The sequence below is a fragment of the Passer domesticus genome, chromosome 15, assembly GCF_036417665.1.
Source record: "Passer domesticus isolate bPasDom1 chromosome 15, bPasDom1.hap1, whole genome shotgun sequence".
In the NCBI taxonomy this organism is placed as follows: Eukaryota; Metazoa; Chordata; class Aves; order Passeriformes; family Passeridae; genus Passer; species Passer domesticus.
The window spans coordinates 2,031,947-2,045,689 of record NC_087488.1 but is presented as its reverse complement, the minus strand read 5'-3'; the positions used below and the strand labels follow the sequence as shown (position 1 = coordinate 2,045,689).

Here is a 13,743-nt window from a genome sequence, read left to right as displayed (position 1 = left end):
CCCTGTGATAGGAAGGTTGGAGGGAAAGATGGACTTACCCAACAAATCCTGAACAAGTGCTGCCCACCATTCTTGCAGCCTCAAATCCAACAGCCCTTCCTTCCCTGGGGCTTTGGCTCTGCTTCCAAACCCCTGTGCCTTTCTGCAATTCCCCTCTGGAAGGCTGAGAGCAAGCCCTAGAGGTAAACTGTGTTTGGTCCATACCTGGGATCAGCAGGAGATGGAGCAGCTGCTCCCAGGGATGCCTGGCTCACCTTGGGCAAGCTCAGCAGCTTCAGGTCTGCCTTCCCTGCTCCCCTGGAGAAGCCCTGGGACAGGGATGAGCTCTCCCTGCCCTGAGTGCCCTGCAGCTGCCAGGGACACTCTCAGGTGGCCACCACAGACAGTCAGTCTGGTGATGGGGACAGAGCAACCCAGTCCCAGCAGTGACCCACCCGTGGCCTGACTTAGCTGGAGGATTTGATCACTTCAGGATTTGAATGTGGGATGCTAAGGAGGCTTTGTGTCAGTGTTGTCATCCATGGGGACAGACAAGTGGCTCTGAAAGAGCAGCCAGGCTGGGAGCCTGGGCCAGGCAGTGCCTCTCTCTGGCTGCCTGATGGATGCCCTGGATATGGCTGTGTCCAGAGCTGACAGCAAAGGCACATGGAGCTAATCCTGATTAGCCATGGCTTGAAGGGTAATGGCTCTGCCCTTGAACTTGGAGAGGGAAGTGGTGCTGGCTGATCCAGCAAACCCATTTGCTACCTCTTGCTGCTTCCCAGCTGCTGGCCTTAGCAGAGCAGATGGATGCCTGGATTAGGAGGATTATGCAGCTCCTCTGCTACTCACTGCCTTCTCCTGGCACCTGGGCCCTGCCCCGATGGCCAGGAGGGTGAGGGGGTGCAGGGATTCCAGAGGAGCTGTGCTACTTGGCAAAACAGGGCTGCCTGTGATGTTAACCAGAGCCAAGCAGCAACAGGAATTGCTCCCTGGGCAAATCTCATGACTGGCATGAGAAGGAATCTCGTCACCTGGGCTGGTGGTTTGAGGGTGGGCAGGGGCAGGCACAGCCACCCTGCACCCTTCTGGAGTCTGGCTGGGCTCTTCAGGAGCAGGTGACACCTCCTACAGCCCCCTTCCATGGAGTGTCATGGTTCCTTACAGGAGAGGGTTAATCATAATGGAAAAGGAGGGTTCCCTCCAGGGATGCAGGGGCAGGGCTTGTGCTCTGGACCTTTTCAGCTGTGCAGCAGTGCTGGCAATGCTGAGCCAGCTGTTGGCAGCTGGATCCTCCAGCTCATGACAGCTTTTCACCAGTTCAGCAGCTGCTGCCTCTGCCTCTGTGCCTGCCTCACAACACATGGGGCTCCTTCTACCCAAAAACCCTGCCTGCCCAGCTGAGGGGAAAGGGGTTCAAGGCTTTTTGCAGTCTTGGGGAGGGAAAGAATCTCAAAGTGGTGCTTTTCCACATCACTTTTAATCTGTTCATTCCCATGGGTGTCAGGAATTCTTTCCATTTTGCTTCATCAGAGTAGACAAGAACCAGGCAGTTTTTAATTCATTTTTTCTCACAGTTCACCATAACTCCAAGACTCCACAAAACTGTGATTGGAAATTTCCAAAGTGCTGGAAGTTTTTTGCAGTCTTTTGTCCCTGGATGAAACATCTCACTTTAAACCATGCAGAAGCCCAGTTTCAGAAGGATTTGCCCCAGTATCCAATCTTTCCAAGAGAGGCCTAGTTCAGCCTTCCAGAGCTGGTTTTAGTAAATCCTGGACATGGATTTATGCCCTGCTGCACACACTTTATATTTCATGCAACAAGAGATCTGAGTTTTGCTTTGCAGACACCTCTACCCAAATGCTTCCCCATTAATATTTGCTTTTGATTTTTCAGCACCTGCTTCAGCTTCTAACTACAAAGCAGCTTCAGGCACCAAACCCAAAGTAGCACTGGATCCCCATATCCGGCTCAAGGATGGAAAACTGGAACTGGTAAGTGGCAGGGTTCCTCTCCCCAGAGCAAGGTCTCCTCCTTGTGCACTGTGCAGGAAATAGTCCATCTTCAGGTGAGTTTGCTGGAGGTTGAGTCCAGCCTCTGAAGGTAAAGAGGGTGAAACATCCTGACTGTGTCCAAAGGGGCATTTAAACATCCCTTGGCTCATCTTGGCTATTTCTTGGTGCTCCATGAAGTTCCAGAAGTCTTTTCCTGGCAGCTGCACCTCCCTTGGACATCATGCCATTGGCTAAGGTTGTGCCCTCCAAATTTTGGTGCTGCTGTCACTGCTAGGGTGACCTCAGACAGCCTGGTGTGCAGGAGGGAAGGCTGACACAGGAGATTTCTCATCGAGGAGCCATCCAGACCCACTGATTCTTCCATCATTTTATGGAGAGCACTCTCCATGGGCACGGAGCGGAGCTGCTCACCGAGACCCTGGGGACGGGCCGGGTGCCGTGGGGGCCGTGTCCCAGTCTGGCACCTTGGGTTCCTGCGGCGGGGATGTGGGCACAGAGCCGTTTGTGCGGCCCCGGAGGGCCGATGTGACGAACATCTGCTGCCCCCCGACGGCAGCGCAGCGGAGCCGTGCCCTGAGCCCGCGGAGTTCTCCCAAAGCGGCACCCAGGGTGGCTTTGTCACAGCGACCTCTGCTCCTCGCGGGGACCGAGCAGCTCCTCGGGGCTGGCAGGAGCCGAGCGCTTGGCTTCACTTTCCAAAGCTGTGTTAGTGGGGGGGTGACACCGACTGGCACAAGCGCAGGTGGCTTTGGGGTGGCCAGCATCCCAAAGTGTGGGTGCCTTGCATAGGGGTGGTGGGCAGAGCGGGGGTGGGACTCAAACAGGACAGCAGATAGATCCCAGGGACTCGCTGGTGCTGGAAAGCTGAGCCAGGATCCCTCTGCAGCCCCTTCCCAGGGAATGTCCGGGAGCTGCTGTGAGCAGGAGCTGTCAGTGCAGCCTGCCACAGGTGAATGTTTCACTCGGGCTCTTTCCCAAAATCTGCTGAGCTCGACTTGGTCTTTTAAAAGCTTTCAGTTGCTGCTGCTAGCAGGGGAGTAGGGCTTGCACAGGTCTATCTGCTTCTGTGTGCTGCCCTGAGGTTGAACAGATAAATATCAGTAGAAGTTAGGGCATCAGGAGTAATGAGAGAGCAAAACATGCAGTGGAGGAGCAAAATGTTTGAGTGTCTCCTCTCTCCATGAGAAACACTCTGTTAATGGCTTTTATGTTCCTGGTCCCAAACACAATTTCTGGGCAGAAAGAGAAAGGAGAGGCTGAGCTCTTGCCAGCTGAGTCTTGCTGAAACTCCACTGGCTTTTGATAAAAGTCCTGAAAACTCATCGGAGCTGCAAATCTGATGGCAGATAAAATGTTCTTGGAGGGATGTGAACCTGTGTTTGGGAACAGACATTTCTGTACATGTGCAGCAAAGGAGAGACTGGAAATCCAATCCAAGCCTGTTCTTTGGGAGATGCTGCCTGGACAAACCCAGCACTAAGTGTCTTCCCAGTGCCTACCCTAAATTATTGCTTTCCCAGTATTTTTCTTTTGAAAGGCTCCTTGTTTCTGCTCAAGGTTCTGCAGTACCTTGGTCTGGATGTGACCGAGGAGAAGAAGAGGCAGCTCCGGCAAAGCCTGACCACGGACTCGCAGGGGACTGTGGCCTATGGAGGTGAGCAGGAGCTCTGCCCAGGGCATCTGACATTTCTGTGCAGCTCCACTGGCAGCTAAAAAGGGAAAAAGGGACAGAAGTGGCTGGTGAGACACCTGCCTGGGTAGGGATGGAGCCTATAAAGGGGGGAAGTCACAAACACAAAAGAAGGCATTCTGTAGAATCATGGAATCCTGGAATGGTTTGGGTTGGAAGGGATCTCAAAATTCATCTCATTCCACCAGACACTGTCCACTATCCCAGGTTACTCCAAGCCCTGTCCAAGAGGACACTTCCAGGGATGGATCAGCCACAGCTCCACTGTGAAACCTGTGCCAGGGCCTCACTGCCCTCACAGGGAAGAATTTCTTCCTAACATCTAATCTAAACCTACTCTCTGTCAGTTTGAAGCCATTCCCATTGTCCTGTCATAGGTAAAATCAGACTAAAAGAAAGTTGGTGCAAGGGTTTACTTTCCTTAAAATCCCAGCTTTCCTAGCAGGAACTGGCCAGAGGAGACACAGAAAATGAAAGCCAGTTCTGCTTTCTGTGGCCTTCCAGAGCATGGCTGGCCTGCAGGATCTGCTCCCCAGAAGGCTTTCAGCAAAAATCCAAAACCATCAGCAATGTCCCCAGCAGACAGAACAGTCACAAGGCATCTGGATCAATGTTTTGTGTAGAGAGGGGGGTGGGACACAGAGCCACAGCCCTCTCCTACGAGTGGCTGGAGTTGCAGCGTGTAGAAACAGAAATGAGGATGATTGAGGGTATTTAGCAAATGTGCTGCTTTTCAGAGAGACTCTGGCTCCTGCTGCAGCACAGGGACTGAGCACCACCCAGGACAGGCTTCAAGGTGGGACCATGAGAACCTCATGGACCTCAACAAGGCCAAGGGCATGTTCTGCACCTGGGTCAGGGCAGTTGCAAGCACAAATCCAAGCTGGGTGGAGAAAGGATGGAAAGCAGCCCTGGGGGAGGATTTGGGGTGTTGGAGGATGAGAACTGCATATGCCCAGGCTGTGAGCACCCAGAAACCCCCCTGGGCTGGGCTGAGCCCCCGTGTGGGCAGCAGGAGGGGGGGATTCTGCCCCCTCAGGTGAGACCCCACCTGCAGAGCTGCCTCCAGCTTAGGGAAGACCTCAGAGCCCCTGCCAGGGCCTAAAGGGGCTCCAGGAGAGCTGCAGAGGGACTGGGGACAAGGCATGGAGGGACAGGACACAGGGAATGGCTCCCACTGCCAGAGGGCAGGGCTGGGTGGGATATTGGGCCGGAATTGTTCCCTGTGAGGGTGGGCAGGCCCTGGCACAGGGTGCCCAGAGCAGCTGTGGCTGCCCCTGGATCCCTGGCAGTGCCCAAGGCCAGGCTGGGCAGGGCTTGGAGCAGCCTGGGACGGTGGAAGGTGTCCCTGCCATGGCAGGGGATGGAATAAGATCATTTTATGGTTCCTTTGTCCCCAAACCATCCCATGTTTCTGTGATTCTGTGACTGGAAGCTCTGGGACCCTGGTGGTTCCCACCTGCCCCACGCAGCCCCTTCTGCGTTGCTTTCCTTCATGTCTGAAAGCAAAATTAATGGATTTTCAGACTTGTCAATTTAACACCTTTTCTAAGTGCTGAACTCACTGAGTTGTTTTTTTGTTTAAATCAGCACCATGAGAAATGGCCAGCAAGTGCCTTTTGTGAGGGAAATGCGGGTTTAGCTTAAAATTTTTAAATTTTCAGAACCACAGTCATGAAAACTCCCCTGTGAAAATATCTGGGGTTTTCTGGGTTTTAAAAATGTCAGTTTTTTCAGTTGGATAAGAATGAGGAGTCTGATAAAGGCTGTCAACTCATTTAAGCCTGATGGGATTGCTGACAAACCCAGGATTATTAGACAAACCTGTCTGGCATCTCTAAACCCTGCATGGCACCAGTGGGTGGCCCCAAAATCAGTGGCATTTTCTGCTGAGCCACAGCAATTTTCTGTTTTAGCCTGGTAAAAACTGATTGTTTCTCACAGATGTTCTCCAAGCACTCAGGGATCTGATGCAGGAGGAGCTGGACGAGGCTGGTCTGGATTCCAGCTCTGTGCTCTTCACTCAGCACGAAGTGGCCAATTTGCTGGATACATCAGCTTTTCACTCCCCGGTCAGTCACCCCAAAGCTCTGCTACATTGAATCCATGGGTCTTCTACATGAAATCCATGGAATTCTGAGATGGGAAAACCTAAATTCCCATTTTCTGGTTGTTCTGGAGTTAGAAAGACAAGGCAGAACTATTCATGAATCATTTTTAATAGGAAATTCTATAAAAGACCTCAAACTTCTCATTTTGAATAAGGAAATAACAGTATCTGTGGGATAATATGAGGAAGCAGCCTGGCAGTTATGCAGAAGGAGAAATAGCCATAATTAATCAATTTAAGTAATTTCATTTGGTTCACAAAGTGAAAATCCATTCTAGCTCAGCTATATCAGCAATGATGGGGATCAGAGAGTGAAATTCTGTGGGGCAAAATGAACCATCCTGGAGCTGAATTATTTAATGTGTTTTTTGATCTATTGCATAAAAATGCTGACTCCTTTTTTAGGTGATTTTGATTCCATATGTGACGAGTCTGTCCCTCTCCTTGCAGACCTTTGCCTCTCTCAGCTGCAATGGCAGCGAGGACCTGGAGCAGCTGCAGCTGGAGATGAGGGATCTGCGGCATGAAGTCCGCAGGCTGAAGGTGCAGCCTCCCCTCGGAGCAGATTTCTTAGCTGGGGTGTTCTGCTGTAGGGGGTAATGGGGTGGCCTGTCCCTCTGGAGAAGTCACCAGTTTGCATTCTGTGCATTCCTCGTCACACAGGAGCCTCTCACCCTCCACTCTCCTTAATTGCCTCTTTCTCGCTCTCAACCTCAAAGGAAAACTTATTTGTACTCAAAGCATGCAGTCCCTTCTCAGCAGGGAGTTCATATATTTAAAAAGCAGGTCTCATTAAGAATTCCAGTGTGTGATTAACAGAAGCAGCACCTGTCCTCTCACCCTCACCTGGCTGTGAGCACCTCGGCTGTGTCCAGGTGGAATTCTGCTGGTCACAGTTCTAAAAGCTCTCCCTGTGTGGGGGGGAAAAGTGCACAGAACTTCTGTAAAATAATATTCTGGTGGGTAGGAGCATTCTAGAAAATGTCCTGTCATTTGTTGCTTCTAATCTGGTGAAAATATTTCCCACAGTCTCTCCTGAGAGAAGTGGAGAGCAGCAAGAAGCTGATGGAGGATGAGCTTCAGAGGCTGAACCAAGTTAGTGGAGGGATTTCTGGGTGCTGGGGCTGGGTTTGGGGGTGGCAGCTCAGGGGGACGTGGTGTGCTCATCACAAGTTCTGGGCCCTTGCAGAAGGCGCTGGGGTTCCTGTCGGAGAACCGGAGCCTGCACAGCAAACTGCAGATGGCTGAGGTGGTGCAGAGACAGGCCCACAGCGCCGAGCAGGACTACGAGGAAGTGATCCACCTGCTGGAGGCTGAAATTGCAGAACTGAAGATGCAGCTGGCGGGGAAAAAAGCAAAGCACATCTCTGAAATAGAGGTAATGCAACCCCCTGGAAAAACCCACAACCCTCCAGACTCTTCTTCTGTGGGTTCATAGAGTCATGGAATGATTTGGGCCAGAAGAGACCATAAAACCCAGCTCATTCTAAGCCCCTGCCACGGGCAGGGACTCCTTCCACTATCCCAGGTTGTTCCAAGCTGTGTCCAACCTGGCCTTGGACACTTCCAGGGATGGGGCAGCCACAACTAAGGTTACCCTCCTTTTATTTACACAGGAGAAAATGAAATTAGCACATAGATCATTTGCTGTGTGGGACCACAAGGCCAACACAGTCTCTGCATCTGTGTTATAATTTGCATAACTTCCACTGTCCCTTCCCAAAGGACACTGCTTTTGCTTGTAGCAAATGCTCCATACTGCTGTTTCCAAAAGCCAAGGCTGGAGCATCACCACCAGCTTTCTCCCCCTGCTGTGTCCCTGCCTCAGGAGGACATCCTGGAGCTGAGGAGGCAGCTGTCCCTGGCTGATGGCCAGCTACGAAAATCCGAAGTCTCACGGAAGCGCCTGGAGATCTGCAATAGGAAACTGCTCCTGTTTGTGCAGGTGAGGTGTGGAGCTGCCCCGCTGCTGCAGCATCACCACGGCCTCTTTCCTTCAGGATGGTTTTGCAAGTCCAATCAACTTCCTCCTCCATAAGCAAGAGGGGTTTTCTTCCTCTGTCTCACTCCAAAAAGTCACTGTCTGTTGGTTAGGAGGAAGCAGAGAATGAGTTCAGATCTCCTCATATCCCTGGGAGCAATGCAAACTCCATGGTGCAGGTTTTGCTGGTGGCTCTGCTCTTCCTGGCTCCCTGTGCTGAGGCTGTCAAAATCATCCATGCTCACCTTCCCTTGCTATAGCTCTAAAAATAGGAACCTGGAGAGTGGCTTTGCTCTTCCAGTGCTTTTTGCCCTGGATTTCCTGTAAAATCTCACTGTTTAGTCTTTCAGTTGGTGGGTTTTCCACTTCATTCCCTATGCTGGGAACACCAGTATATGAAATTAATAAACTGGCCAGCATGGAAAGCATTAGTAATCAGTGTATCTGCTGTGGCTACTGATGGCCTGCCCCAAGAACTCTTGAAACCCAGCAGAAACAGTGGAGCCAAAGGAAGCATAGATGCTGTGTCCTCTGCTCCAGAGAAGGAAGAATTAATTGCCTCCAGAGCTTCAGCACTATGTGCTAGAGCCTGTGCAGTTTGGGGTCAGACTTTGGAAATATATCTCACTTGACCCCAGGGTCAAACATCACAAGATTTTGAGCACTGGAGCAAAATGTCTTCCTTTTTTCTCCACCCCTCAGTGGTGTCGGAGAAGTGCATGGTAATGACAGCTTACACATGCAGGTCCAACCCAGGAGCCAGGGGTTGCTGGCAGCCATGATCACTGAAATGCAGCCTGCAAAATTATTCCTTAGAAGAGTATTTTTGTGTTGCATTTCATATATTTTAGCAGTGGTAATAAAATGCAGAATTCAGATGTGTCTGTAGATTCATGAATGCTGCCTGAGCTGCAAAAGGCCTTGAGATATTTGCTTCAAGGGCAATGAATAAGCAGAAGCTTATTACTGTCATATTAAATCTGATCATCAGGAAAAACCCATGGGGTTTGTTCTCAGGAATTATTCATTCCTACAAGTTTGAAACCCTTTTTTTTTTTTTCTATTGCATGACAGAACATTTACAAGGTCCTGAGCACACACAGTCATTTACCAGATGAGAAAAGGTAGGAGATGGCTTCTGGGAATGGTGAACAGCAACATGAAATGTCCTTTTCTGACCTTTCTCTGGGGAAGGTGCTTCACACGTAACCCACCCAGAGTTTCTAAACATACTTTCACTTTGGAAGTGAAACCATGGGAGAAAGATGATCTGGAGACTGCTGGTGGGTTGGTGCTGGGGGACTTGGACCTCTGTTCAGGCTTTTTTTGGGAGTGAGTAGCTGAAACTCAGCTTGGGTTACATTGCTCTTGTCAGCAGAGACACCAAGCAGGTTGTTTCTGAGCAGCAGAGTTTTGACCCACCTGCTTTTCCAGACATAAACCAGGTTTTGGCTCCAGGACCACATCCTTTTTTACCAGCAGTTAGAGTGGGCAGAGTGTAAGCAAGGAGCTCTCAAGATTCTCAGCTGCATGAATGGCTGCAGAAGCAGAGCTCAGGCTCCTGGAGTCCCCTCCAACCTGAGCCTATCTCCTATCACTTGGGAATAAATGTATCACACCTCTCTGTGTGTTTTTAACTGATTAAATCATTGAAAAGTCACTGTCCCATAGATAATGACCAGTCCCTTTAAAAGCTGGTTTTTAAGAGGGGTGGAAATCAGTTTTTAAGTTTCCAAGTTGGTTATTTCTAATATAATGCGGGGGGAACAGCTTTTGACAAATTCTAAAGAATACTTTGCTACTTTTCTGTAACAAAGCAATGCAAGTGTGTCTAACAGACATTTGAATGCGGAGGGATGGAGATGCAGCCCCCCAAAACACCCAGAATTTATGTAGCAGATCCTTCCTGAGAGGCTGGCCAGGATTGTCAATGACATTCTCTGATAGAAGTATTGATGGCACTTTCCGTGTTTATAAGCGTCAACCATGAAACAGAAGAGGATAAAACAGATGCAGTCTCAGACACATCTCTTCCACCTTCAGATCTTGTTGACCTTTTGCTGTCAGAAGCTAAAGAACTGTTAGCACCAATCCTCTCCAACAAGGATGGTAAGCACTAAATTAACTGGAGAAACTGAATCCCAGCAGGTCTCAGGGATCTCTGCCAGTGTTATTGGCAGTTTCCAGCACCTTTCATATTTTTCCATACCAGTTGAGCCTCCCTGATTCTCTCATGCTCACTGAGATGTAATTACCCTATATCCATGTGACTCATCTGGGAATCTGCAATGCAGACTCGAAGGGTTTGGAGTCAAAGACTTGTGCCCAGGGCCAGAGGAAAGGCATTTATCCAGGGGAAAAACCCTAACAGGCAGGGTTTGGGTTTCACAGAATCACTGAAATGCTAGTTGAAAGGGACTGCTGGGGATCAGATCTTCTGCTCCAGGTAGGGCCATCCCAGTAGAAGGGATCTGCAATGGGTTTAACCAGCCAGGATGGAAATCCACAGCCTTCCTGGAAGGTGTTCCCTCACTGCTCTGTGACAAAGATCTCCCCAGCACCCAGCCTGAGCTCCCCCAGGGGCAGCCTGTGGCCACTGCCCCCAGTTACACTGGCTGCACTGCCAAAAACAGCTCAGCATCCTTTAATTGCCCCTGACATAGCAGTGGGGGCTGTGAAGTTGCCTCTCAGCCTCCTCTTTGCCAGGCTAAACAAGCCCAGCTCCCTCAGCCCTCCCCAGCCTCTCCCTGCAGGCCTGGGGCTTCCCTTGCTGGATCCTGTCCAGTTTCCCAACAGCTTTAAACCCAGGATCCAAACTTTCCTTCCACCATCCAGGTACTATTACAGCAATGCCGAGTGGAAGGGAACAGTCACCTCCCTGTTTCCTTGGAGTAAAAACCAGCCATGCTCCTTTTTCCTCATGTCTGTGAGAAAATCAGGGAACAGGCACCCAGCTCCATGGGAGTCTGGATTAGCTTTCCCAATCTGGTACTCTGAGCTGGTCCATAAGCCATAAACATTTCTTGGTGGCAATTATTTGACCCTGCTTGTCTCTTCCTCCACAAAATGAGTGTCTGACCTCCTCATCAGTGTCACGTCCGGGTGAGTGCCCCAAACAGGTGCCCAGTCCTTGCTCTTTGATGCTATTCACCAGCTCAGCGTGGCCATGGCCCAGCACTGGCTTTGTCTCAAAGCACAAGACACAAAGGAAATAATTGCAGCCTTTCAGGAGCACCTCTGGTTTATGAGTGCTGTCAGCATTTTCTGAGCTCCTGCCCCATTTAAATGTGCATTATCATAATGCAGCAGCATTGGGCATGTTCTCTGCACTAATACTTGGCTCTGTGCTTCCATCTGCAGCTCTGCCATGGGACAGGGACCAGTGCCTGCCTGCTGAAGGAATCCCAAATTACAAGGAGTAGGTGTCAAAACTGCTGTGGTCTGTAATTTGGACAACACAGATACTAAAAATTCCTGTTTGTTTTGTTGGGTTTTTTTAACCAAAACTGTTGCTTGACGACTTTTGATCAGACAGTCTAGGAGAGGCCTCCAGATGGCCAGGACAGAGAAATACTGTGAAATTCCTAGACAGAAAGAGACTTCCCGCTCTGCACGGTGTGAATTCCTGGATTTCTCTTTTGCTTTATAAAATGCTGGTTTTCCTTCAGGCCAGATGGGAATTTGTGGTTCTGTGGCTTGTCTAGCCAGCATTTTTATAGTGCACTCTGTGTAAGGGAAAAAGCATCACTGAATATGTTAATCTTTTATGCTGTGATACCAAGATGCTGTGAAGCTCCAGACAGGGAAAGCAGGATGACTTGGCTTTGTTTGGACCTTAAACTGTTAAATTTCCCTGAAACCTCTTAAACTGCTTGTATTTAACAGAGCCGTTTCCTAAAGTTATCTGAAAGGGCACTTTGAGACCTAAATATCTCCTATTGCTTTCTTAGCTTAACTCAACCTGAAGATCTGCCAGCACAGTTTTTTGTTTAGGTACAAAGTACCCATTTGCAAATGATAATTTCAAGGTTATGAAAAGCATTTTCAGACAAAACAGGCGGCCTGCACAGTCTAACCAGGCAAGATCTGTGGCTTCTTCTTTCCCAAATAACGAGTGCTGTCTTCACATTACCCTCTGTGTCCTTCCCCAAACGACCTAAGGCATATTTCTCCTTTTCAGCCACCTCCATCAGAAGACCACGTGGCCCCCTCCTGCAGGCCAGACCAAGAGTGACCAACCACAGCCACCAAGCCCAACAGAAGTACCTAAGAAGTCGACATAAATATCCCATGGCTTGGTGGTACTCCAAACCACAGCCATCCATCCTGTGGGAGACAGGAAAGACACCCCCCAGGCACCTCAGCATCCAGGCCAAGCAGACTGAGAACAAGCTTTCTGACACAAGAATCATTCTTCCTAACTATCCAAGACTTTTTCAGCAACCTCCCCTGCACGTCTACCTCTGAGTTATCATACAAAGCTTTTTGCTCACGGTTTTGCAGCTTTATAGGAAAAATATTCTCATGAGGCTACAGAGGCCTGGATTTCTGTGGCAGCCTTTTAGAGCTTGTATTCTGGGTAGCTTGAATGTACCTGAGGGACTCAGGGGTCTCCAACAGATCCCTTTTGGTATTTCAGATGAAAAACCAAAGTCTATTTAGTGACTGTAATCAAAGCAGCTTAATCCCTAGCGTCCTAGTTGTCTTGGGATAGGTACTTCTCTTTTTATTCTTTTTGTATAGCTTCTCCCAGCTGCAGTGCTTGGAGTGGGAAGCACACCTCAGGCAGTTGCAGAGTGCAGGACAGGCAGCGGGGTGCTCCGGTCACAGCGTGGACACCGAGCCCTCCCTGGAACGCGGGGCAGGACATAGTGGGCATAGTGAACATAGCTCAGAAAGGTCCCTGGTGTCACTGGAAATCACATCCACGTGGTGCAAGACTGAGACAGCAGTGGATGGGGATCAGATCTGAGATGGGCAGAGGTCTGGAAAGTAAAATGGAAACACTCCTCACAAGGAGTTTCTCTCTGGTTTCTGATTGCAGCTGCTGTGTTCAGAGTCTCACAGACAAAGACACAGCCTGAAACCATTTTTCCTCCCTCTTATTTTGGCAGCTCCTGGGGAGATGCATTGAGAAGTTTCAGGAAAATGGGGTACAATCTGGCTTTTACAAATAATTTGTTAAGATTACTTCAAATCTTCTTTGTGGGGGTTCAAAGCTTGTGGATCCTTTATTGTCTAAATTAAAGGCTTAGGCAAAATCATGACCCTCACCAGTATCTTCTGCACTCGAGGTATCACTGCACTGCTAAACCAGCAACTGTGTGGTGGAATATATCACATAAATAACCAGTCTGAAATTTTGGGTAAGTTTAATTTCATAGCTTGGGGTAAATTAAATCTTGGGAATGCATACCTCAGAATATAAATTAAAGGACTTCTTTTAAAAGGAGACATAATCCTTTGGACTGCTTACAAGGAATATTCCCAGGAAGGAGAAAATATTCATCTTGGGATATCCTGTGTTTAATAGCTCATTCCCCAGTGCTCTCTGCTGTGATGGAATGATAGCAAATCCTGGTGTTACCTGTGGGTTTGGCCCTAGAGCTTTGTTCTCATCTCCTGTGTTACACAGACAGGCAAGAGGCACACACAGCAAAATCCAGTCTCACCAGTCTGGTGTACCCTGGCTCTGGAAAAACAACTCCATTTCCCCTGGGGTTAACCAGCAGATCCCAATCTGCTCCTGGCAGGGTCTCTCCAAAAGCGTTTGGCTGGAGGTGGCATCCTAGGGAGATGTCTCCAGCCACTGCTTGTCACACTTGTCAGGGAACAGCACAAACAGGATTTTGGGAAGGAGCAGGTCTTGGGTTGTGCTGTGTTATTTCATATACCCAGTGCCACTTGAGACACCTGGGAGAAAAGGGCAAAGTTATGGGGAAAACACACCCGTTTAGGCTGCACT

The 13,743-nt window shown here is 49.5% G+C and overlaps 1 protein-coding gene across 5 annotated transcripts in view; it reads left to right on the top strand.

Moving 5' to 3' along the window:
• The window catches only part of LOC135281395 (syntaxin-binding protein 4-like), a 39,690-nt gene extending 26,648 nt beyond the window's left edge, over positions 1–13,042 (top strand). For 4 of the 5 annotated variants that reach the window (XM_064390202.1, XM_064390203.1, XM_064390201.1 and 1 more), the window contains 11 exons: positions 1,879–1,976; positions 3,555–3,651; positions 5,632–5,759; positions 6,248–6,340; positions 6,827–6,892; positions 6,987–7,175; positions 7,626–7,742; positions 8,853–8,902; positions 9,757–9,887; positions 11,139–11,196; positions 11,959–13,042. In XM_064390202.1, coding sequence (XP_064246272.1) covers positions 1,879–1,976; positions 3,555–3,651; positions 5,632–5,759; positions 6,248–6,340; positions 6,827–6,892; positions 6,987–7,175; positions 7,626–7,742; positions 8,853–8,902; positions 9,757–9,887; positions 11,139–11,196; positions 11,959–12,061 — 1,130 coding nt within the window. In that variant the 3' untranslated portion in view covers positions 12,062–13,042. Of the gene's footprint in view, positions 1–1,878; positions 1,977–3,554; positions 3,652–5,631; positions 5,760–6,247; positions 6,341–6,826; positions 6,893–6,986; positions 7,176–7,625; positions 7,743–8,852; positions 8,903–9,756; positions 9,888–11,138; positions 11,197–11,958 lie in introns of those variants that run through there. The other variant, XR_010348058.1, reaches the window with a different exon arrangement.
• Positions 13,043–13,743: the final 701 nt, after the last annotated feature.